We start from the raw sequence: 26,827 nt of genomic DNA, 5'->3' as shown, positions 1-26,827 counted from the left end.
GTGGCAAACATTAGAACTTTCCCAAATCCTTCTCCATTTCAAATCAACATAAACCTGAGCCTTTTACGTCTCAGAAGCAGCCACGAGAAAACATGTAATTGTGTGCAATTTCAGTATTATTTCTAAATTCACAAGGCTGAAGGGTTCACAAGGGTTAAGAACAAATATGCATGCAAAGATGGTACCACACACATGTACATGCAATTACAAGACACTGCACATCACAACATACTACAATACTTAGTGTTCCAAGGATTGTTTTACCTACTTGTCAATAGAGCCCACCATGTAGTAAACCATTGGAAACCAACATATTGCATCCAGAAAATGCATATCTGGCCTAAGCAGCAGATGGGTCACAAAGTGAAAGATAACATCACAAATGTGGTGTGATAACTGGCAAGTATTAAATGCTAAATCAATTTAAAAACAGTTTTACACCACCTTGGAAATGCAAATGCATTCTAAGATAACATACAGAACAGTTTATTCATACAGTGTTTCATTTTGTTAGAACCAGTGAAAACACTTGATTGGTCCTAGACTTAGTCATACATAGAGCAGATCCATGAAATTTGAGTTAGTCATGATCAGGGTAAGTCCCATGGATTTCAGTTAATGTATATAACCATGACTAAGTAGGAATCCAACGCTGTGATTTTACTCATTTTTTAAAATATGCACATAAGAGTATTTTAAACAAAAATATTTAATCGGAAGCATTGCAGCACAGTATTATACAAAATACTATGGTTAATGACAGTTCACTGATCAATACAGATGTTCTTTATACCCACTTCATGGAAGCCATTTTTTCTGTGACATGAGCCAGAATGATTAGAGGCTTGAGATGAATGATGCAGTAATGTGGGTGGGAAATATTTTATCAGAAAGTTCGAGCTTTCCTGTGCTAGCTGAAGTAAATCAACCTACTACAGAGCTGTCATTGCATGCCATATAAAATGGTCCAATGTGCAACTGCATGGATATAAATCCTGTTGAAATCAATGGAACTTGAGCATGTTTAAATCTGTTAGACTGATTTTGTACAATCATTGAATTAAGTCAATTTTGTGTTCTGCTGCAAGTTTCTTGTAAGTGAAATTCATGTTCAGAAAACTGTTTTGCTGTATTTTATATTTTGTGATAATTGCAAAGCTTACATTTTTTGTCATACTAAGAGTTCCTGTGGTGACTAGTAAGGGCGAGTCTCTTTTATTATTGTGAGGGAAAAGAAACATTGTCACACATAATCAGGAAGTACATAAAAAATATCTAGCAGAAGTAGTGCTTTTAAAATACAAGCATGCACTGCAAGCACTAGAGGGCACCCTTGGTTTAGAGTCCAAATACTATGTCCTGTGAAATATGAGAAGCTGAAGTTGAAAGAGTTTTTTAAAAGCATTTCATGTATCGTGGTTCCTAGATAGAAAAACTCTGATAGATGTTTACCACAAATCACAGATTCAGTATTGTTGTTAGTGAAAGTTGATGCAGGGTCCCACACATGTGTGACACACTGCACTGAGGAAGGGGCCGCTTTGATTGCCTCTCTGGGGAGGCTTTTTGTATGGCATGAGGCAATGGGATGTAGGTGGGGAGGGGGGGGCAGAGTATGAGACTATAACAGGCCTGCCCATACCTCAATGTGTCTCTTTCATGAAGCTATTCTATGGTCCACCCTTCTGTCCTCACTGCAGTGGGAGCCTAGATGGTCACTTTGGGGCTAGGTAAGATTTTTCTTCCGTTTACCCAGGGTTTTTTTGTACCCCACACTATATCCAAGGAGCTAGCACAATTGGCTATGGGTGGTGTTGGTAAATAGGCTTTCACTCGGCAGGTAGTAGGGAGAGAATATAAAAGTTTAGTGTTCACCTTGGCACCGTATTGGTGAATGGTAGGGTTCTGAAACTACCTTGCTAGGACCTGGGACCTGGGAGTGTGAAAGGAGTCAACCCTTGAGGCATGCCTGGGGTTTGCTCACACCTGTAAAGTCCTGGGAATAGGGTGGGTTTGCTTTCCAGTAGATTGTTGGCTGGAGAGCAGCCCAGAGATTGGACTGACCCTGAGGCTCAGGGGTTGGTGTAGTCCAAGGGAAGGCTTAAGAGATAGTCAAGGGATGATACCTAGCCTCACCTGAACCTGCCCCTAGCTCTTGCTCCTTCCAGGTTTGTAATAAACTGGCTTTTATTTACCCCAACCATCTGTATCTGGTCTGGTGTCACTAATCTGTGGTAGATCATCAATAGGACTAAATATAAATTAAATTACATTCAAGATGAAGGTGTGTGAAGTTTTTACTAGTAGAAACATAAAGAATATATGCAGCTGAGTCAGGTAACATTTTCATTTACAAAGCACCAAGAGCATATCCTTTACAGGCTTTCTCGGAAGGTGTACTGTTCTAAGCAATTTTCTTTGATCAAACAAGAAAGCAAAGTGAAAACCTTTCAGTTGTATCTGTGCATGTGCCCAAGAACTGGCTGTGGTGAGCATGTCCCCCCCCCCCCAACATCTTACAATATTCACCAATGCAAATAGCATGCTAATGCATACGGATGTTCATATTTGTTGCTACAATGATGAGAAACTTTGCTTCATTTTCCCTGTTTTTCCAAGACCATTCTATTCTTGGTCTTGCAAATCTGTCTTTGAGGCATAAAATAAAGTTAGCATTTCCCAAACTATTGACCATTGTCAGAGAACTAATGCCACAATGCTTCTGATTTAAAATCACTAATTTAATGAACTCGTTCACCACAACATATAACACATGCCATGTATTGAAAGTGAATCTTTAATCTGTGTGATAAAAGAGCAAGTATTTAAAACAAACGAAAAATCCACTTACGGATTATCCAGTAGCAATACTATGGGATTGAGCTCTTTCTTCGGTCTATAATAAGCCCTGAGAGGAACAATAAAGTTGTAGAGTCCATTCCCAGCAGTCTCTGCAGCAACAATAATGATTTTGTTTTTGAATCCATAAGCTTTGGCATCTTCATAGTAATTATGCTGGCATCCCTATAATCAGTAGGTAATAATAATTAAAAAAAGGCAGTGTGTTTTTATTCACAGAAGAAACTTCCACAAGACTACACTTTCAACATATTTAACTGAACTGGTTTGTCACCATCATAACATACGGTTCCACACACAAAAGTGTACTTATATGCTGTAAAATTCTAGGTACTAAATAGTAGAACAAAATAAGACTGATAGCTAAATAACAAGCTGTTGGCTCACATAATCTGGTCTACCAGATACGAGAAGTCTTTTCTGATCATGGGCATGCAAGCCTTTTATCTTTTTAAATATACAAGCAACTCATACTGAGAAAATGTGCTTCTGAAGCTCTTTGATAGGGCAGAGTGAGACAACTGCCTCCGTCAGCAGATGTTAGGGAAGAGGAGAAGGCTCTGACCTATTCCTCTCTGTTGGAGAACAGGCCCCTGTGCAACTCACAGTCTGCCCTGTTCTTTGTAAACTGCCATTTTGCTTTCAAGTTGGGTTGAACGTGTCAACACCAGAAGTAAAATTCAAGGAGGGTAGGTGGTAAATACATCCTTGTTATTTGCATCAAGTAGCAACATGTCTTGGGACAGCACTTATTTTAGTCACATGCAAAAATACAAACAAATAAAAACATCTCCTGACTTTCATTGATGACCTACCCTCTCTGAAAGAATCCAATGCTCCCAATAGAATGAAGACGACTCACATAGATTTTGAAGTGAAAACCCAACTTGTGTCAAATTCTGTGGCAACATTATCACATAAAACTACTACTACCTCCTTCAGAAAGCCAAGGGCAACAAGTAGTTTCTGGGAGTGGTTAGATAGTGACTACGTTAAACCTGGGTGGCTGACGATTTAACCATGATTTGAGTTCATATTAGAAATCTAATTCTTCACAAAGCTTCTTCTTATAGGCAGCAACAAGTAATTTCTCTGAGAAAATCTTTGAAAGCACACAGTTTTTGAAAGCTATTTGCAATTTAGGACTTTTAAGCACAAAATTGTACAAAGTTGTACAGAAAACAGCATTTTTTTAGGACAGGAAACAACATGTTTAGCATGTAAAATATTATGTCAATGCAGGAATATTAGTTGTTCTGCAGAAAAGTCTGTATTTCTGTGCAGAAAATGCTGTTTTGTGTGCAGATCAACCATGTACAAATTTTATGAGAGACAAATATCCCATTAATAGCTTTTTTTCTGCACAGAAAATATTTTCTATCCAGGAATTAATATTTCTGTACTTAAGTATTATTTTCCATGCAGAAAATCTGTTTTCTGCACAAAATAGCGCCCAAATTGAAAATTCTCATCAGCCCAGTTTTTCTTCTTATCAGGGTTTCTCAACACGCCACAAACATGTTTTTTAAAACCGTTTCTCAAACATTCAAAAATTCTCCCCATTTTTACTGTTGTCTCATCACAGAAAAGTGGGATTAAAAATAATAAATTTTATTTATTTATTTATTTATTTATTTATTTATTTATTTTAAACCAATAAGGAGCAAAACCATTGCAGGTCTCTACATGAAACAAGTATAGTTTTACCTTATCTAATCTTAGACAGCAGAATGGCACTTTTTCATGAAGCAAATGGCAGAATGTGGGAGAACTTCCTATATAAGGGGAGTAAGGGGGGTAGCCTTTCAGGTACCTAAGGCAAGGAAGACATTGGTATTAATATGGTTGTCAGTTATAAGCAGTCTTACAAAACATTTCCACTGGCTAGAGATTTCACAGTGTAAGCCCCCACCCCGCATTGCTATACCTTCCTTCGCTTGAAGGACAGAATAGCTATGCTTCTTTCCCTGAAAATAAACCTACAAAATGTCCCTTTAGAAATCTTTAAAACAGCATTATGTTCTCTGCCCCCATTGCTCTCTCCTTGGTCTATTTGTTTCTCCATCCCACTTGTTGAATCTTTTCTCTGGGAATCTCTGAGATGGGGGGGGGAGTCAAGCTTTTGACTTTTGTATATATAAACATCACTAGTTTGCTCATCCAACTGAGTCATGGCAATTTGAGTGGTAACCTTATGTTTTTAGTTTGGTATAGATTGTACCCTTTTGTGTTATTCCTGAAAAGAATTGCTCTCTTCAAAGAGAATAATGGTTACCACAGTCTCAGAAGTTGTTTCTAGTAGCTTCAACAAGTTTCATTATATAACACATGTTCATACAACTGGGCTTTGAGATTTTTGAAGAACATGTATCATATAGTATTCATTGCATTTTAAAACAGCACTTTCACAGTTATTTATAAGGAGAATAAATACAATAACATGTTGAAACTATCCATATTAGCAGTAGTAGGATAATGCTCTGTGTGCCAGAGCATCATGCTCCCACCGCTCAGTTATAGATGGCTTCAGTGTGTCATTATGTTCAGTTTCCTTGAAAGTAATTTCCCAAGCTCTGTTCAAAAGTAGGGTTTTTTATTCATTTTCCCTTTCCATTTAATATTTTTCTTGAAGGCATCACTTTAGCACCTGAGCAGATATTTCGGATAAAAATATTAATGTTCTGCTTCTAATGAGTTCCACCACAGAAAACTAATTTCCGTTTCCCAGTTCCATGTCTTTTTAAACATAAAGGCTTAGATATTTGAACTGAACGTACTCTAAGCCATTTGAAACGTCTTCATCTGAGGGAGTTGTTTCATCTTCTGACTGGTCACTTAAGAGGTCACAGGTATGAAGAGCTGAAGAGTCAGCAACCTCCAATACGGGTGCAATGCTTGGCCTTCTGCCAGCTTTGCCTGCCTCTGAAGGAAGGGTTAGGGTAGCTGCGCTTGGAGATCTGCAGCCTGTATCTTGCAAATCTATAGCTACCGTCCCTGGGGGGAAATGCAGAGAAAAGTCAGAAGAATATAGTAACAGTGGAGGAAAAAATCTCAGCATGTTTAATTTAACCAAGAAGAATGGGTTCAAGAACTTCCAGGGGGAAGCTGGAACTATGCAGCAGCCCCCTTTAGCTATTCCGTGGAGGGAACCTGTGCTGTACATGATGATTGCCAGTTGAGAACAAAACAAGCTTACAGAAACTGCTTCCCTGGAAGAGCTTCATCATTGTGTTTAATTCCAGTTCCTAGCACCAAGGTGATATGTGCTATTGCCACCAAGATGCAGGCAGAATGGAAAAGATCTAGGAGAGTTCATCATCCCTGTTGCATTCAAGCCAACAAAAGGCCCTTAACGACACATTCAACTTTCCTAACTTCCCTATTAACCTGAATAACCAAGGAAACATACTGAGGGGATACTTTACTTCCAGCATCAACATTTGTACAATTGAAACAGTGAGTAAATTGGTTCCAAACATGAATAGATTTAAAAGTGGAAGACAGTGTTTTCCCCCTTTATTTTATATCAGTTATACAGTATCTGTAGTAAATAAAACATAAAAATAAATTATAAAAAAATGATTTTCTCCAGTCATGCAAAATTCTCATGTATTTGTGTTGTTATATGCAGTTGACATGACACTTTATCTGTATTTAATACTGGATTAAGATTATTGTGGAAAGAATTTGAAACATTATGGTAGACAGAATATTGTATGATCACTTTAGCAAAATTAAAAGTAATGGTTTTGGGGCAAGAACTCACATACATCTATATTACACAGCTTAAGAATTTGCAACACTTTTGCTTTGTTGCATGAGTGTATGACATGGAAACATTATTAACAGCAGCCAAAACAGGCCATGTAACTGTTGACATACAAGGGAGTCAATGCTGTGACATCCATTAAAACATTTGCAGGAAAAGCCATTGTCCAAATCTTCTATAATACAAAGGAAGGATTGATTTAAATTCTTTGGAAGTGACACAAAATATAAATAACCTTTTGAAGACTTTTAATTTGAAATTTGAGAAGCAAATTATTTTCTTTCAATATCCCTGGGCCATATGCTTAAATGATTAAAGCTACCAAATTTTGGGTAACAACTTGTTCTTAACTGATTAAGCATAAGGTGTTATATAAAATTTGCAAAAAAAAATATATCTTTGTGGTATAGATGTATAAATGGGTTACAATCTGTAGGAGTGTATAGATGTTGTTATGATCTCTTTACAAAAAAGGAATCTAGTAAGTTGTGTTTTAGGAAAATGCTTTATAATTCTAGTTTCTGCTCTTGTGGCATTTTTATAGACAATGTTCCTCATTGTTTATGTTACTGTGCTATTTGTTCTGCAGTTTGTACCAAAGGTTTGCATGTAGTTTTTGATAATTAGTCTGATGTGCAGAAAATCTGACTGGCTGCTGGCTTCTTGCAACAGGTGACCTTACTGTCAGTGGCAGGTCTCAGTACTTTACCTTGCAAGGTTTGGAGCCAATTTCCTGCTTTCCCAGAAAATGGAAAAGAAGCTGTATCTCTTAGTACTATTATGGCTTTGTTTTGGTGCGGTTTGTTGGGAGGGCTATTTGTTTTCTGTTGGGATTGATGGCCAACCCAATAATGATGTTTGACTGACTGGCCTCCGTTTTGCTTACCCATACTAGCAATTATGCTGTGCACTGGCAACCGAGAGGGTCCATGATAAAAGGACTTGGATAAGTGGTTTTTCCGGTGCTGTTCTTGCTTTTTGAAAGCTGAATTTTCTTCTTTTGTGATGTTGATATAAAAACATATGTCTGAGGAGCTCATAATATAACGAGGACCTGGGTTCAGTAAAATGTTTTTGTTGTCTTCCCTCCTAACACCAATTAAACAGACACCGAACCTTAATTTTAAAATAAAAAAATAGCACAAGGTTAGCAAAAACTGGACAACAAGGTATTGAAATGTTTGTGTAGCTGCTTCTGTAAGTCTCTCATATTAGGGCAAAACCTCAGGATGGGCAATATGAAAATGCATTACACTGAAACCAAAAATAAACAGCAAAAAATTACAATATTAATTCAAAGGAGGAGAAAAATATACCAGTTCTACAAGAAACAATGCATTTGTCGAATGTTCAAAAGATAGACTCTGGGCTGAAATAGACCTGCAAAAGGGGCAGATTGAAGTCGCATGCCATGGCGGTATGCAACATGTGAACACCACACCACCTGAGCACCATGGAGCTGCCCCCATGTAAATGGCCAGGAGACTTCTGGATGGCCTGGGAACATGTGCCATGTAAACACCATGCTCCAAAGCTGCCGAAAAGGCAGCTTAACTTGCCAGTCTGTTCCAGCTCTCTGTCGATATAAACTAGTCAATAGATTTCCCCTTGTTATTAGAATTTGATTTATAAGACTAACATAGTGCCTAAAGACACACGAGAACCAGCCTGCAGCCATGTGAGCATAGTTAGATATCTATGGGACTTGCAAAATATTTTTGTGAGTAGAAAGCCAATATGATCACCTCCTCCCTCCAATAACCACATAAATATGACAAATGATATAGGCATGCCATTTTTTCATGACCGCTCCATTCATGCAGTTCTTCTTTTGATGAAGCAGAATCATTTACATTGAGTATCCACATAGAGTGATTGCATTTCACACTGTGTAAGCTATAGAATCACGCTCATTCCTTCACCATGCAAAAATCCTTATAGGTACAGTCTCTAAGGTGCTGTAGACTGTGGTTTGTGTTTGCATAGCTAACTCTACTTGCATAAAGAAGGTGCAGTTCATACTGTGCACCAGGATGTGTCATACTTTGCACAGAAAGCAAGCAAGCAAGCAAACACTCGAACTCGAACAGTAAAATGTTTACTTCATTCAGAGTAGTACTAGGATTTTGGAGGTTAGTTTAAACACAAGTCTCGTGCCATCTCACTTCCTGTTGATTGTTCAACATCTCAGTCCTCATCACTGGATTCTTTCCTTTTCTTCTTGTTAACTGGTGATTTTTTAAAATTCTTCTACTAATTAATTTAATTTATGACATTTGTTACAGTTTTATTCATGAAATGTTTTGGGATTTTCTGTGAAAATGAAAAGTACTATACAGATTTTCTGCGAAAAATAAATCAGAAATGATGAGAGATTTTTACTGAATATTCCTCTGCTTCACTTACTATTTCACTGTGGTGTTGCCCATCATCAGAATCTTCATGCAGGATATGTCCTGCTTGAATGCTAGAAGGGTGAGGTGGATGGCTATGAGATCAAGCCAGTTCATGCTCCTTATTCTACCAGTCCTACGTCAGGTGCTCTGAGACTAAAGGTACCCAAGGTGTACCACCATATACCTAAAGTTGTTGGCACTCTGTACTCAAGTCAAGGGTAAGCTTGCTATCAAAATACCTCTTACATAGTATATTTATCCTGTGGCAATGTTCTGGAGCAATCTGCTTCATAAGACAAAGTTACAAAGTCCTATGTGAGTCCTGGAAGTGTGATTGTCCACTTCTTGCTCCTTCATTCCACAGTGGTGGCATGGGGATGTCCAGGGTCTGAATCTACAAGTTCTTTACACACAACTGCCTTAGATCCTGTAAGGGACCACATCCATCTTCTTGTCATTTTGATTAGCAAGTGGAGTGTCAGGGTATTGCTGTCAACTGGCTATCCCATCAGGATGGAGGAAAGTTGGCCAAAAATGTAGCCACCAGTACTCTGCCTGATTTCCCTGGACCTTAATGGGCAAACACGGTTTGAAAGGATAATATAAAGCTGCCATGCTAGAGTACAAAACTTTGGGCTAACTCCCTGGAGAAGCAAGTCTAAAAGCTCTGGAGACATAGTCATATTTTAGGATTTTTGATAATGAAGGTAAAAATCAGCATTCAATCAGTTAAATATATGTAATGTCAATTATATACTGTGGGATACTGGTGGAATGATGTTCCCTTGCTTACAGCTCTTTACATACTGAAAATATCACAGACATTGGCCACAATCCTGTTGACACAATTGTAATATCCTGTTACATCTCTAAGATGTATAACACTTTATTGTACTAGTGTAGTGCACAAGAGAAGGTAAACAAAACACCTGGATTTTTGTTAAGAGAAAAAGGCTGTCAGCTTCAAGCAAACCTTTTCCTCCTATGCCTGACTTCTAAGTGGTCCTTCAAAGTTAGGGAAGGCCGCCTGGAAAAATTGTCCCCATGGAACAGGCAATTTCCCAAATCAAAGAACAATATGACTCTAAGGACTCACTAAATTGGCTTTGCCAATATCAAACATAGACATCCAAGAAGCCTATTTCTGAGTCCTGGGTTGCACAAAATTACCTTCCCCCATACTCTAAGAATGCATGACAACTCACTCTCTTGTGTTCTCAGAATTTGGGGGAAGCTAAGTGGGGTAGGGGGAAATCTTTTCTATGTTAAGACAGTTAACTCCACAAACCAGAATTTTATCCCCCTTTTGGGGACAAATCATGTGAAATATAATGTTCTACCACAAAAAAGTAGTCATCACAGTAAAACTATATCATTTATGAGTAAAGACTGTTATCACATACTTTTCTCACTATAATGTGTCCGTAGAATCTATTCATAAACCACAGGTAAAGAGAAAATACTTTTGTTTCTAATTTTTAAGCATCTCTTTTTATAATTTGTTATATCTCTGAGACTCATCTTTGAAGATGAGAACAGCTCAATCTAAGATATAAATCACCCAAGCATGGATATAGGCAAACAATCAGCAAAAGAAAACTATCATAGTGGTAGATAACACATTGTTTCTCATTTGTATTGTTGTGCCAAAGGGTGAGTAGAATTTGTCTGGACTTTTCTTCACCTAATAGGAAATCCAAAGAAGCAGTATTTGAAACAACTTTTGAGGTATAAGCAGCTTTTCCTAAATGCACCTTGCTGGTTAGAACACTAATTTGATCAAAATACATTGCAAAAAACCAGCAGCAATGTCATATTTACTTTATAAAATATTTGCACCGCTTTGCAGTTTACTACTTTTGTTTGGTTGGAATGCAACACAATACCTGCCACTTCCATATGAACAAGAGGCATCCACTGGGTTCAGAGTTTCTAAAGGGGGAAAAGTTCAAGCCAGGAATATGTCAGATGTAGCTATGCCAAGGCTTTGGTAATAGGATTGGGGTCAAGGGAGAAGTTAAGGAAGGCCCAGCTAAAATGTGGCACATAGACTAACAGCAGCTTTATGAATTTTTTTTTTTTACAGTGGATGGAAATGAGGAGGGAACAAGCATAATGCCCTGAGTATTTCTCCTGAGGGCCAATCTATTGGTTCTCTGTCATGGGATGAAGAAAGCAATAGTGATCAAGACAGTGGCACTCAGGCAGGGCATCATTTATCCAAGAAAAGTTATTCCCCTGTGCTGCTTTTTCTAGGCTTTCAGATCAGAGGTTGCTGTTTCTGAGAAAGCTTTGCTCCTGATATCTCTCATTAGGAACTCATTGAGCAATGGATAGGTGTTCCAGCACTGTTTCCAGTAAAGGTGTGCAGTTTTTACAGCCTAGAATTGCAAAATGTCCAAAGCTGATGGTTCTGCAATCCAGCAAGCAGGCTTCACCCAGCAGACCAAGGAGTCTAGTGCATTCCCAGTGGAGCAAAGCAAGAATTTTTAAAAGGAAGTCATATTAAATTCCACGGTTAGAAATGAAACATACTTTTTGTGTGCATGGAAAGATGCATATGTGAAACTCTTTCCCTCATATTCAGCAAAAAACACACTCTCCTCCAGGTTAATGTGATAGACTTCATTACCAGAGCATCTGCCGTACATTTTCTGCCATTGTTCTGGTGACTGCTGACCCTCTCTGAAACACAAAAGGGGGGAAAGGATCAGTGTTCTATGAAGCAGATGAATATTTGATGCATCATTTTCATCATGCTATACCAGCGGTAATAAATAGCAACAGTGCCAAGCTCTCTTTCAAAGTCTTCGTCTTTCCAGAATACATAGCCATGCATGGAATTACTAAGGTGTGATTCCCTTTCCTGTTGTTGCAAAACAGTATTGTTTTCTTTCCATCTGCTCCTTGTGGCAACCTTTCCACATTATAACACTTTGAATTACCTGGTAAAAATATCGAATATGAGAATTCACTAGGGGCAGGTTGGGTGGTACAATCATTTTGTGATACTCTGTATATTTAAAAAAAGTTGTTTGTTTGTTTGTTTAAAAAAAGGCTGTGATTAAACAAAAATAACTTTAAACACCAGTGGCAGCACTTGATTTCCACGTCATTTACTGAATTTTAAAGAAATTATCTAGGTTACTAAACCGTAATCCCCCAAATGGATCCAGAACCATAGATAGCAAGTTTAAAGTTCCAACTTATACCTGGAATGGATTCACTGCCTGACACTGAAGCCACTATGCATGCTTAGAAATGATAAAGCAAACATTTTCTCATCTCATGTTAACTATTTATTAAAGACAATTGGTACATATTTATGGGCTCAAAATTGTGTATGCTCTTGACTGAGCATATTAATGCTGAGAGAGCTACATTTTCTTCCCTTCAGTGTTCTCGGTTGCCAAGTAGTGATGTTTTCCATTTTGTTTCTTTCTGCGTGTTCTTGTAAACTGGACATCTTCAGTATCTTGGCTCTTCCTTGCCAAGATGTGTCATGGTTTTTTTATGGGGAGGGGGTATACAAAAACCTAAACAGCACAACGTGTACACGCCAGTGTTTTAGTGACAAACACAATGGCCACATATTCCTTGCAACATTCTCATTTTCTTAATTAGACACAGCATGCACCTCAACATGGGAATTCACACTGTAATACAATTCTAAGCCAGAAATAGAGTCACAGAAATACTTTCACAGGAGGATGCCACCTGTCTTTTGGCAGGCTCCTTTTGCTGTAAAAGCTACCTAAGTAGTAGAAATCTATCTGGCACACCTTTCCTCCATGTTGCATCTCTGTGACAGGGAAAATGAAGCTGTTCACATTCTTCCCTGGCACACAAGCATTATTGGTATTGCAACTCTGTTAAAGAAGAAGAAAGACAGACAAACGTGCACACCTGTTTTTACATATTTGAATGGGGTTAAAAATGGCAATAGGCCTCGAAAAGGGATAATACAGAATCAGACGAGAATCCCATTGCTAGGCCAGGAGTGAGAACTGTATGACCCTTCAGGTGTTGTTGAACTGCAACTCCCAGTGTTCCTCACCTCTGTTATGTGGCTACAGCGCCTAAGAGTTGCAGCTCAACAACAATTGCCATTTTTTGGGTTAGTCCTGCTGAATTAATGGTTGAATTTTAAGTCAACACTTAAATGAAACTGACTCATTCAATGAATTTGCACAGGTAGGGATGCAGACCTGAATGTTTATAGGCAGGCCATCAATCTTAATATGGTATGATGTGTGCAATACATCCCCAGCATAATTTCTGTCAACAAATCCATTTTTTGACAATTGTATCAGATCATAATAGCAGATGGAAAGCAGCACACTATCTCTCTCTAGCGGTGGTGGCAGGTAACTTGCATGTGAGTGGGATGGCGATTCAACTTTGAGTTTTAGTCTGAAGTTGAAAGATGATATCCAACATGCTGAGACTTGTCTTCTAAATGGATACAGCACCTTGGTTAGAAATTGGAGAGGATATACAAATTTTCTCTCACACACACATATGACAGCTATCAGCTGGCATGGCTCCCAAGTGTGGCTAAGCAATTAGTAACCGGTACATGATGTGGTGACACAAAATGTTTGGCTTTCCAGAGCAAATCCCAAGCTTACCTTTAATTATGATAGACGTATATAGAATATATAAGAATATACAATATATAGGGTTTGGGGATGTATGACTCCCCCAAACCAGTTCTATTGTCTAAACTACTCTTGCCAGACTGTCCAGTATGTGGGTACCAGCTCTCTGAATAGAAGACATTTTATCTCAAAGAACTTTTCTGGATATTTAATTTTTCGCCACAGACTACAGAAATTAGATCTTGCTGATATAGCTAATTTACATGAAATAGTGTATAGAAGAGTGAAGATGTCTGTTAGTGGACCTTTATAGGCAAAACATTCCAGAATTCTTGTGCCAGAACAGGAGCTGCTGTACTTTGAAACCCTGCTAATTTCACCTAAAATAAAAAAGGTACAAGCAATTGTCTTTAGATCTCATGTTACAGGGAGAAAAACACACAAGAGAGAGAGAAGAAAGCTCATAGGCAAGTGACCTAACCAAGGAACAACATAGTTCAATATATGGAGAAAAGTGGGCATTCTAAATAGATTGTTCTTATTCCTCAGGAACAAAGAAATCAATTCCTTGAAACATGATTAAAATTCTTATACTTACTGTCCTCTTGAGGTATGAACTAACAAAGTAATAAGTGTAGATGTAGCTGGACAAATACAGTTTAATGCTAGCATTGCATATTTGAATTCCTCCTCACATACAACATGATCTGCAAAGAAAGAAACAGGGAGGGAGGGAAGAAAGGAGAGAGAATTGTATTTCAAGTTACAAATGACTAGCTAGCAGCCCATAGGAAAAATTTAGCAGTTTCTCAGAAGTTTTTGGTGAACAGCTTTGTCAAAAATCATCTGAAAGTCCAAGTAAACAATATCTACTGGGGCATTCCTATCCATATCTTGCATCCAGAGGTTAGCTGACGCTGCATACAGAAATCAGATAAAGTGCTACAGTTGCTAGAAAAGGTTGGTGTCTGGAAGTGTATTTGTAGGTTTGAAAAACTTGACATGAAAATATTCTGTTTGTTTGCCGTAAGCCTCATTGAAGTCAATAGATTTCTATGCAAGCACAAATACATGACTGTATTCTTAGTTTATGTTAAACCTAGGCCAGTTAACTCACATACTCCATCTGTCCAAATTTGTAGAAGTATCAAAACAGACACAAAACCCAAAGAAATTTAAACTCAGCTACTTAAATTCGTTTCTGAAAATGAAAACAAAATATGGGGAAATGTAAGAGTAGCCATGTAAATACAGTGGCCTCTTGGTATCAGCTGGTTTTTTGTTCTAGGACCACTTGAGAATACATAAATCCACGGATGCTCAAGTCTCATTATGTACAATGGCCTAGCAAAGATGTCCATGATATAAAATGGTAAAATCAAGGTTTGCTTTTTAGAACTATACACACACACACATACACATATATACATACATATATTTATTAAATTTGTGGATGGTTGAATCCGTAAATGCAGATTCCTTTAATATGGAGGGCCAACTATGAATCTTTAAAAATGTGATGGAAAGGCATGTTCCACTAATACGACAGGATCAGCTCAATTGTAAAGAATATCCTTATAGGGCTCGATGAGCTCGAACACACTCTCTTTCTCCTTAAAATCCCTGGGATAATGAACCTTCTGGTTTGCTTCCCAAGGGCAAAACAATACAGGAAGAATGGCATTGAGGGATTCTGGATTCTATGTTGAAATTAACATCCTGAAGTTCTATAATATGCATAGCCTGCCCCTCCTGCTTTTACACAATGAATTAGCTGGAAAACAATTCCCAATGCAGGGGACAGTTTCTATGAGCAGTTCTTTTTTTTAAAAAATGGAAGTGTTAAATCAAAGTTGTATTTTTTAAAAAGTTAGGGACTTCTCCACAGGGACAATTGCAACATTTACAAATTCTTGTAATTTCACCGCACATGAATCCCTCTGTAATGTACAGAGAGATTTATGTTTTATTTACAATTTAGATAGTTAAACACTTTTAAATATACACTTTGTAAAAGTTCACAATATGGTGATTATCATTTACCCCAGAAATTAAATTACTTTATGAAAATTCTGGATTCTATGAAGAAATTAGCATCCTGAAGTTCTATAATGGTGCTTAGCCTGCCCCTCCTACTTTCACACAATGAATTGGCTGGAAAAGAATTCCCAATGCAGGTGAGAGGCACCAGTTTCCATTACGATTTTCAGCAAAAAGGGGTTTCACTTCTTCATTGATCATGGAAGAGGAGGAAGAACCATGAAACACTCTCAATTGTGTGTGTGTGGGTCTTCCAAAACTCTTTAGCATGCCTCCTATAATGAAATCTCTCCAGTCTGTTGAGAAAGGGTACAGTGACAATGGCATGGCAACTGGTCACACAAAAGTCAAAAGCACTGTTTAGTCAGAACATGGTATAGTTTCCTAAATGGCTGAGGTCAGTATTTGCTGGTTGAGGGGGGCTTTTCAGAGGATGGCATTGGAAGATGAAATATATCTGGGTTGCTGAGTCTTCTCCAGGCCAAGAAAAGAAAAGTCTAAATGACATTTGAGCTTGGGACTGGAAATGAGTAGAGCAGAAAGCATATTGTGCATATGTTTGAGTCTACCCTCTGAATCTGCCTTAAGCAATTTTTTTTTTCATCAAAGGGAAGATCTTCTTTGGTAGCCCTTTCTTGATGCAAGATATCTGAAAACAAGAGTCATACATGGCAACACAAAGCAATGGCACTGGCCAACACTTTGCCACTGCAGTCAGCAGAGTACAGACTATATTTATTTGATGGGTTGCTAGCCTGTGTACCTCTGTAGTCATCCTTCTGTCCTTATCCAAGAGCCTGCCAAGATAGGGTGATATCTGTTTGCCAGTTGTTGATAGACCCCCATGTATACCTCACAGTTCACTATGCAAAAAGAGACAGTGGTTTCAGAGTTGAAGTTACATAACACCACATTTAACTTCTATCTGCTGGGGTGGAGTGCTATCTGTGAGAGAACTTTGACTGAGCTACATTGATTAAAATGGACTTAGGCTTAGGAAAAACTCAGTCAGAACTCACCTAAACCACCCCAATCTTCTATGAAGTTTACGGGAGGATAAGTCAACCAGGACTACCTAATCACCTGCAGGACTGATGGTAGAAGCAGCATTGAAGCTGATGCTGGAGCATGGCTATGGATGTGTCTAAAGAGTGGGTCAGAGATTGAGGTCTAGAACCTTCACCATAAGGAGCATCTTGTTTGTGAACATCATCCATTAGGAAGGCCAGATTGTGGTCTCCTACCATCATCAGGGGAAAATCCGGAGCAGGGGTGTCAGAGGGCTCTGAGGCAGAATTTGAGGCAGAATCTAATGATATCCAATCCAGAGGAATCTGGTAAATAGTCTGTATGACCCTGTTTACATGCAACAGAGATGGAAGTGTGGTGTCCTTTGGATCCACCAGTGGTACCAAGGAGTCTAAGGCATGAAGCAGTGCTGGTGGAGATAATCGCAGATAGATATCTAGACAGACAGAGGACATAATGTGAGGTGATCTCAATGAAGGTTAATAAGGGATAGGAACTGTGGTACGTGATGGCCTTCACAATGGTGAGCTCAGCTGGCTAGAGACCATAACAGTCAATGTCGGTACAGAACTTTTATGTCACTGACTGGTTAGATGAGAATGGTCAAAGTCATCATGGACATGGTGAGTATAATCATAGTCATGGTAAAAGAAGTAGCCTCAAGAAAGAGGTGTTTTGTAGTAGTATCCTGTCTTTTTTGCACCAGACTTCCTATATCAAGGCCTCCTGTCACAGCAACTATGGGCTTCTCTCTGTGGTTTGCAGAGATGAAGACCAGTGTGACCCATGGACTAAAGGACATAGAGTGAATCTGAACCTAAAATGGATCCAGTACATCTGGAACACGTACTTCACAAATGTGTGGTCTATGGGACCGATGGCAACAGTGTGGTGAGCATGTGATCAGAACAGGAGGCCATTCCTGAAGTGGTAATGGAAGACTACATCGTGTGTGGTCTGGAAGAGGGTGTGAGCTAGGATTTGTGGGAAGGAGTTAAGAATATCCCCATTGGATACTGTGCCTACCAAGACAGCTTGTGGAGACTGCTCTCACACTGGGAGATGGTCATTCCACTCCACTGGATTGAAGGATGTCAAGAGACAATGGAGATAAGGATAAAGGCATTCCTTTCCTGAATACCCTTGTGAGGGGTCTCAGGCTGGGTAGGAGGCTGAGGAATGAGATCTAAATGTCATGTTGCTACAACTAGGAGTGTGCTTGAGATACATTGACTTCCTTGACCTTCATTTTCTTTTTATGCCTCTTCTGAGTGCTGTGCTGATGAGATTCAGGAGGAGGGATTGGCCCAGTCTCTAAGGAGCTGTGGAAGAAGCTCAGAACCAATTGGCTTACAACACTTTATGTTGAGGCTTTTTGCTTGCAACAGCTGACAAGAACATCGATAGCAGTATCTTCACAGTAACCCATAGAGCCTTCTCTGGGAGTAATTCAAGGCTCAGCGTAAATGGAATATCCTTTCCCTAGACAGTGTAGCTTTTCTCCGGAGAGAAAAGTGATCTCTATTGCATTCAACATACTGTGAAATGGATCTTCAATAGGATTATGATGATACTCATCAAGTGAGCCTTCCAGGTTTTAATGTTTCCTGTTTCCCTTGTTTATCAAAAAGATATAACAACAACAATAATAGTAATAATAATAGTAACAACAACAACAGCTGTAAGATGAATGAGTGAGTTCTGACTTAAACCCAGAGCTGAAGAACCGAAGAACCAAGGGATTGTGCTTTAAACATAGCTAAAGGACCAAACAAGATGGTTCCGCGCAGAGCATTGATGTGACGAAAGTATTTGGCAACCGAGGCGAGGAAAGTCTGAAAACTTGGAAGCTGAAGCGGGGTGCCGTCCAGGTGTGACGAACCATGACCGGGAAGAACCTTATCTCCTGAGTCGCCATGATGAAGAACTGACAGGACAATGGAGAACTTTGAACAGAACGAGTTGCTTTGAACACGGACTGATCTGAACAACCTGTCTGTCCTCCCAAAAGAGGAAGTTGAGTAATGGGCTGCAATATTGCAAGACTTCAGCAGCCAAAAGCCAGAGAGAAGAAAAAAGTATAAAGACCCTGGACTTTCATCTCCATTTTGTTGGCATCTACCGCGGCAACGGTGTCATCCCCAGCCTTCGAGAACAACTGATCAATGTTCGGCGGAAGGAAAGTGTGTGTGAGTATTGTATGAATGTGTGAGTGAAAGAGCTCTTGATAATCAATGGTTGTGTTACTTGTGTGATTCAATAAATGTTACATACATGGTGTTTAAAACCAAATTTGGTGTCTCAATGTCTTTCTCAGCCTTGCTGTGAACAGATCCACGGAGGGAGAGGTTCTCATCACACGCTCTCAGGATAAACAGGTTGCCCTTACAATCTTGGGCATAACACAGCAACAACAACAACAATATTTCTTTCTTAATCACCCCTCCCCATGGATTGTGCTTAGTATATTATCTAGTACTTTACAAATGTGTAGGATATGCAGGGACAAGATGTTGATTACTATGGTCATGAGTCTACATATTTTAGTGTAGTGGGAAAGTACACTGCCCTGGCATTGAATGGAGAAAAGAAGAGGCAGGCACAACTCCACCATGCCTAGGCCCAGAAGCAGATGAAAGGCCATCATCCCTTCATTCTAACTGCTACTGTCCTGGCCTTCGAGGGAGAGAAGAAGAGGCAGGCACAACTCCACCATGCCTAGGCCCAGAAGCAGATGGAAGGCACTTCCTCCATCCCAACTTTCACTGCTCTGGCTTCGGAGGGATTGAAGAGCAGGCAGTACCTGCTGGATGTAATCCTTTCACCACTGCCACCCCCTTTCTTTGTGTATCCTGTCTTTAGCTTGTATGTGGGCAGGGAACTGTTTTTCTTGTTCTTTTTCTTGTAAAGAACCATGTACAGTGATGGTGCTAGCTAAACAAACAAACAAACAAACAAACAAACAAACAAACCCCAATGTAATTCCACTGAAACTTCCACCTTTCCAAATGTCTGTGCAATGGATGCTCTGGCTAGTGATGTGACGATTATTCATTATGGTTCATTAAAGACACTAATTGGTGATTTCTCGGCACCTTTGTTTTATGTACAAGCCAAGAAATTTGCCACACGATTGCATAGGTGTGAGAATTTTTACATGGTTCAATTGCAAATGAAGTAAAGGGACAGAAATTCCTTTGGAACTTGGTTATTCTAAACTATTTTATTGTTTTATGGCATCACTGCCATAAGTGCAAGAGTATGTTAATTTTCACATTCAAGTCACATACAAAGCTCTCTTGCCAATGAGATATTGAAATTGTGTGATGCTGTTGTTCCCTGGAGCTGCAGTCCAACAACATCCAGATCTTGGAAGCTATGCAGGTAGTCAGTCCTGGTTAGTACTTGGATGGTAGACCACCAGGGAATAATACTAGGTGCTGTAGGCTAACTTTCAGAGAAAGGAACTGGCAAAATCACCTTTGAGGATTCCTCACCTAAGAAAAACCTAGTATATTCAAGGCTCTCCATATGTTCATGGGCTTCTTGAAGACGCATTTGTGTGCATGCACACACAAACACACACACACACGCGTGCACGTGCACACACACACATTTTGTTATTTCTGCAGCCACTGTAGCCAGATATCTGGCTCTGTAGCACCAGAGGAGCAAAGGGATGAGTCTATGGTGTTTATCAGACGAGCTCTTAAAGAGGTACTATTCCAGTGTGACTCCTCTAGCTGCCTCCTGTTGCATGTTGGGATTGGCAGTTTTAAGGAGGGGTATTTAGAATTCTCAGGCAGAGAAGTTCAGCTCCTTAAAACTGCCAATCCCAGCATGCAACAGGAGGCTGCTAGAGGAGTCACACTGGAATAGTAGCTCTTTAAGAGCATAGTGTGATAAACATCCTAGAGAGCACTGTTTGCATTTTGCATAGAATTCTAGAGTTGGAAGGGACCCCCAAGGGCCATCCAGCTGAACCTCCTTTGGCCATGCAGGAATACACAGTATCCTAGAGTTGGAAGGGACCCCCAAAAGCCATTCAATCCAACCTCCTTCTGCTGTTCAGGAATATGTAGTATGTGAGAGTTGGAAGAGACTCCCAAGGACCATCCAGCCCAACCCCTTTGGCCATGCAAGAATACATAGAATCCTAGAGTTGAAAGGGCCCCTGAAAGGCCATCCAACATATTCGTGTGTAGTGTCTGTGTATGCACCTTCAACTAGTACAGCTTTCTTGATATGGATGCTGTTGGACTGTAGCTCCCAGCATTTCTCAGTACTGGCTACACGAACTAGAGGATGTTGAGACTTGCAAGCTAACAAACCTGGAGAGCCATATGTTACAATAAGGTGTATAGCTTCTATTTAAGAATATATAATGCTGATGTACACTTTGTCCATATCCTAACCAAGGACTTAACATACACAGTTTTCATCCTAGGACCTTATCGCACAGGGGCTTCCCAGAATGGGATGAGAACAGAATGGAAGGGGCCTGGAACCAGTGGGGAACGAGTGGGAGATGCATTTTACTGCACACAGAAGTCCCTCACTCTTTCTGTTTCCTTCCGTTCCATTCCCAATCCGTCGCAGAGAACTGAGATTTTTGAGAACTGTTCAGAACAGTTCTCAAAAATTGCCCCCTCTGGGACAGATTGGGAACAGAAGGGAAGGGAACGGAATGAGTGAGGGACTTCTGTGTGCAGAAAAATGCGTCCCCCACTCATTCCGTTCTGTTCCCAGCCCCTTCCATTCTGTTCTCATTCCGATCCAGGGAGCCTGTGTGGTAAGGTCCCTAGTTTCAAATACACACATTTCATTTCAATAAATCTGGAGTAGGTTTGTTGTTCACTTTCTCCATGAAGATGATCCTACATATTATCAAACAAACAAAGAGATAAAGACAGTGGCTGCTACTGAAAAGAAAACCTAGTGTCATCAATCCTTCTTCTTCCAGAGCATCTAATGCAATATATTCATATCTGGATATTATTTTTATATGCTTTATTCAAACCCATCAGCTAATGACATTAGGACAAAAATAAAAATGAAAATGAAAACTGCATCATAGAGTGGAACTAAACTCTATAATTTGATTAAGCTGTGATAATACAAGAATACAATTACAAGTTTATGTAAATTTATAGGGACAGAATGCCACACTAAAGATGTGCATACAGAATGGTAATTTAATGAGGTTTTAAAAACAAAACAATACAGATTGATGATAGAAAACTTATCCTGGGAGCAGCAATTGAGAAGCCTCTCACACATGCCAGCCTTTCAGCAAAGGCCAGTGTGGACAAGATGCCTCTTGGTTGCTGCTCAGCCAGCTGCTTAGTTGCTGCTACCAGGCTGATCAGGCACAAGGGAGAAGCTTCTCCCTAGAGATGAGGGACTCTCAAACCTTCATCAGGGCAGAGAAAGGTGCAGCTGGTGCTGTGTGTTGGTTTGACAGAGGCCACATGCTCTAGACTGGAGACTGGTGTGGGCCAGAAAGGGAGAGATTTTAACTACAGGAGCCTCTCCAAGACAAAGGACTCTTTCCAAGAATTGAGCACAGATACTCCTTCCCCAGAGACATGTCTTCCCCACTCAGCTTCAAGGGTCCACTCTCCCACAAAAATGGTTTCTTCTGTTATCTCTTCTCTTAGACTGTCTGATGAAAGAAAGCAGGAGCAGCCGTGCAACTCCAACCTGCTAGCCAAGTTTCAGCAAAGCTCACAAAACTTATGCAAAGTCCCAAATTTCAAAGCTCCTTTTTGCCACCACTTCTCCTCTTCCATCATGTGCTCTCTTTGCTTCCGTCTGTCCCAAAATGGTGCCACTTGAAGCCACAGAAGTGATGTTCTGTGCCCAAGCCCTCACACAAGTTTCCTAATTGCCACTACAAGCGAAAGATGTCGGTAAGGGAGTGAAATCACATGAGCAGGCAAAGAGCGAGAGACACCAGCACACAAAATGATCACTGAGGCTGTGTAGTGGTTTTCTGGAGACCCTAAAAAGAAGTTTAATGTAATCCTTATCCCCACTATGGTCTTTCTTGTACACCAATACCTTGACTGATGGCTCCCTACCACCCCCACTCCCTTTTCCCTCACTGCACCCCTACTGCCCCCTTTCTACCTCACTGCACCCCTAGATCCTTCCACCACCACTGGGAGGGTGTACTGCCCACTTTGGAAATCACTGATTTAGTACAATCCATGAACGAGACTGGTGTTTTCTGTAATGATTCTGTTAAGATTGATGTTTTCTTTAATGAATAATGCCTGTTTTTTTTTTCATCTCTGCACTGAACTAGTGGATCAATTAAATAGCTCAAATATTTAAATACCAAGATAAGAGGAACACACCTTAAGAGAGATAACTGTATGCTTTTGTCAGTCTGAAAGATTCTACATACATCTTCCATTCTGAAACACTGCTTGAATAAGAAAATAAATTAGGCATGCATGCAGATCCAAGGTGGTGTGATGGTAAGAGAGATTAGGACTCTTGGAAACCAGGGTTCAGAACTCTGATCATCCTTGTAAATCAACTAGGTGTCCTCGAGTAAGTCACTCTCTCTCTCTCAGTCATAGAGGTAGGCAACAGTAAACCTCCTATCAGTAAATCTTACCCCCCAAAATAAAATAAAATAAAAATCCCAGGATAGGGACACCATGTAGTAGAGTCAATTTCAAAGCACATAATAACAAAAATGAAAGTATTCTTTCCATTACTTTGATTTAGGGTTTGCTGATGGTTGAAAAACATGTTTTTCAATCAGTGTTTGAATATATTCTAATATTGCTTCCATCCCTACATTCTGCAATTAAAACTATGTGCATTCATCTGAATGTTAGCAGGGTGTCAGATGTTTTAACAAACTGGAGTGACAGAATATGCATTAGAAAACCTTCAGCTGCCTGTCAGAACTGCATTCAGGAACAGACAACAAGGGTGATAGATCATTTTTGGTAATTTAAAAGGAAGGAAGGACAGATAGGATGTAAATAATGTGTGTTGTTGTTGTTATGTGCTTTCAAGTTGTTTCAAACGTATGGTGATCCAAAGGCAAAGGCACATGTTTTCTTGTCAAGATTTGTTCAGAGGTGATTTGCTTTTGCCTTCCTCTGAGGCTGAGAGCGTGTGACTTGTCCAAAGTTGCCCAGTTGCTGAGTCGGAATTTGAACCTGGTCTACCAAGTTAAAGCTCAATACCCAAACCACTACATCATGGTACATTGCCAATAGTATATGTACCTGTTCGTATAATGAATTCCAAATGAAAGGAAAGAACAACATCTGGAAGGACACATGTTCCTGATCTCAGCACCTATCTATCCAATGTGCTTGTATTGTTATGAGGTAAAGTAACTGCCACCTGGTTCATACTTCCCTTCCTTCATGTCTACAAAATTCATGCAAGCAGTCCCTACAATAAAGGGACTGCTTGCATGAAAGGAAAGCAACTACTAGGTGGGTGAAATAGAGTAAAGTAAAGGAGAATCAATTAACTATTTATATCAGTCCTTTAATCTTCATAAATGTCTCCTAGGTACAAAGGAAAAAAAAGGAAAGACTGTCTTTGAAACAAAGGATATGGTTTGTTGATTAACACAATGGGAATAGGCAGATACTTAAAAGGATTTTACACCCATCTAATGATCCCCAAGGTGGCCACTTGAACTGATTTTTTTTTCCAATAAGAAGACAACTCACTAGGACAGATCAAGCTAAAAGGTTTATTTGGAGTAAATTTGCTAAATCAAGCCAGCAGATTTCACTGAAGCAACAAGGAAAAGTCCTACAAAGGGATTGACAGAAACTGTGCAAAACAGAGAAGTTAACAAGGAAAAACAAACAGGTTTGGGAATCAGAAAATCAGAAAATCTCTTGATTTCAGAATTAAGATAGACATTTTTTTAAACAGCTGTAAGAATAATTTGCTGTTTACTCATACCTTGCCCATTATTAAATTGACTTTCTTAAGAATAACAAAATCAGTACAGTTTTACTTTCTTTGGCTTGCCTCATGTGTAAAAATATATATCTCAGTGTAAAACTATTATTGTGCTTCAGAGATACAACAATAAACCTTTGGTGATCCTCAATGGTTTGCATGGGGAAATGTTCATATTTTATTGTGCCTTGATTTAACATGTCATGGCCTAACCTCACATGAAGCCAGAACAATTATTTTTAACAATTTTAGTAAAGTAACAGCATTTCAGAAATGTATTTATTTGAAATGACATGATAATGTCAAACTATATGTACAGAGAAGGGGGGGGGGAGAATGAGTTCCCTCACTTTCTTTTTCTTCAGGGAAAGAAAGGAAAGAGAAAAGGGATAAAAGTAATAATGGGAATAAACAGAATAAACAGGAACAGTAAATTCTGAGAAATTAAATTGATTTGGTTTGGCTTGAGAGAACTGAGTGGGTTGGAAGAAATGAACTGGAGGAAATGAAGAGCAATGAGTCAGAATAGGAAGAGTGTGGAAAAGAAAAGAGCTGTAAGTGACAGAGGCCCTTTAGTGGTGAATGACACTAAACATATTATGAGAGCCCATGCTCTTATGAAAAGTAGAACTACATAAAAGGTCTGTCGGCTGCAGGCTGATTATGTGCACCTCATCTTTATTCTGAAGTACTTTTACATTATAGTGCCATCATGATATATCAGACTTTGAATTTTTTGCTCTTTTAGCAGGTGGTGAGAGTGCTTACAAATTTTCAGTCTACCAAAAAAAAACAAAAAAAACAAAAAAAACCAACCAAACCAACCAAACCAACCAACCAAACAAACAAAACCCCATAATCTTGTTCCTCATCCCGCATTTTTGTGTTCCATCCAATTTGCATTCCAGAAGTATCACCATTAGGGAGAGTGGGATAATTTCTTTCCAGTGATGAAGAAAGATTTAGCTGCCAGTCCATGCTGGTTCTGCATACAAAAAGGGAAAGGGGGGGGGGCATCTTTGTTCTTTGTCTCATGTGGGGAAGTAGTTTAACATTAGATTTCTATATGGTACAGTGCGCCCGCGTTATACGTGGGTGCGACTTACGTGGCTTTCAGCGTATGCTGAAAGCCGCACTGGGAGAATGCTCAGCACACCCCAGGAAGGCTAATGGCGCACCTGCCACGGGCATGAGCCCCATTCTTTTGAATGAGGCTTGAGCATACACGGAATTCCCATTATGCGGGGGATCCAGAACGGATCCCCCACGTAAGGTAAGGGCCCACTGTACTGGATTTTGCCCATTAATTGACCGCTTGGGTTTGGGTGAGACAAAGTGTCCGCCCTAGCCTTATTATATTTTGTTGACAATAAAGGCATACTGCATATGTCCAATGGCAGTCTGCTTGGCTCAGTATAATTCAGAAGATGTACATGATACAGGAGACAAAAATCAGTTGATTGCATGGAGAACCTCATATTGAACCCCAGCACTGTCATGACATGCTTGGTGATTTTAGAATCACTAGGTAATTTTAATGAGAACTTAGGAATTATAGTTAGGTAGAGTGCTTACCATTAACAACACAGACAACAAAGTTATAGCTCATGAGTAACACAATGCATGAGTACAAAGGCATTCTGGACTATCATTTAAGGTCATTTGTGAACATATTATAGGACTTTTGAATGGAATCTTTGAAGCGTTATGCCATTCTATCAATTCCAAAATTTTCTCCCGCAAAGCAAGAAAAAGAACAATGAACACAATGAGATATTTTTGTTAACAGTGCAATGAATAATGGTAGAAAAATCACTTTGTAACACACTGTTAACAGGTAATGGGAATAAATTACTTTTAGAAAATAACTCTTCATGCTTTGAGTGAAAGTAATATGTAGACTACCTCTACTGAAAAACCTAAACTTTCTAACAAGATTTCTGTGTTAATACTTTGTGGGTGCAAAAAGAAAACCTTTAATTTTAAAATCACTCACAATCTCAACCTGTATGCAGTTACACACACATTTTATTGCACTTTTCCACTGAACCTTGGTCTAATTCCTTCAATTTTTGAGATATCTGAGACAATACATGCACACGAAACCCAATCACCAGTTACCTCATTTTGTGCATTCTTTCATCTATATTCTAATTTGAAAGTCTCTTAATTAATCTCTG

General features: G+C 39.4%; 1 protein-coding gene across 2 annotated transcripts in view; it reads right to left on the bottom strand.

The window, feature by feature from the left end:
• Positions 1–26,827, bottom strand: part of KCNT2 (potassium sodium-activated channel subfamily T member 2) — a 281,538-nt gene that overhangs the window by 59,903 nt on the left and 194,808 nt on the right. For both annotated transcript variants that reach the window (XM_042463483.1, XM_042463482.1), the window contains exons 15-21: positions 14,224–14,332; positions 11,560–11,709; positions 7,515–7,744; positions 5,637–5,853; positions 4,567–4,672; positions 2,852–3,024; positions 269–340 (exon numbers count right to left, since the gene is read on the bottom strand). In XM_042463483.1, the coding sequence (XP_042319417.1) occupies positions 269–340; positions 2,852–3,024; positions 4,567–4,672; positions 5,637–5,853; positions 7,515–7,744; positions 11,560–11,709; positions 14,224–14,332 (1,057 nt within the window). The remainder of the gene's footprint in view (positions 1–268; positions 341–2,851; positions 3,025–4,566; positions 4,673–5,636; positions 5,854–7,514; positions 7,745–11,559; positions 11,710–14,223; positions 14,333–26,827) is intronic.

The sequence above is a fragment of the Sceloporus undulatus genome, chromosome 4 (assembly GCF_019175285.1).
Source record: "Sceloporus undulatus isolate JIND9_A2432 ecotype Alabama chromosome 4, SceUnd_v1.1, whole genome shotgun sequence".
Lineage (NCBI taxonomy): Eukaryota > Metazoa > Chordata > Lepidosauria > Squamata > Phrynosomatidae > Sceloporus > Sceloporus undulatus.
The sequence above is the reverse complement of the archived record's forward strand: the minus strand, read 5'-3'. Positions and strand labels throughout refer to the sequence as shown.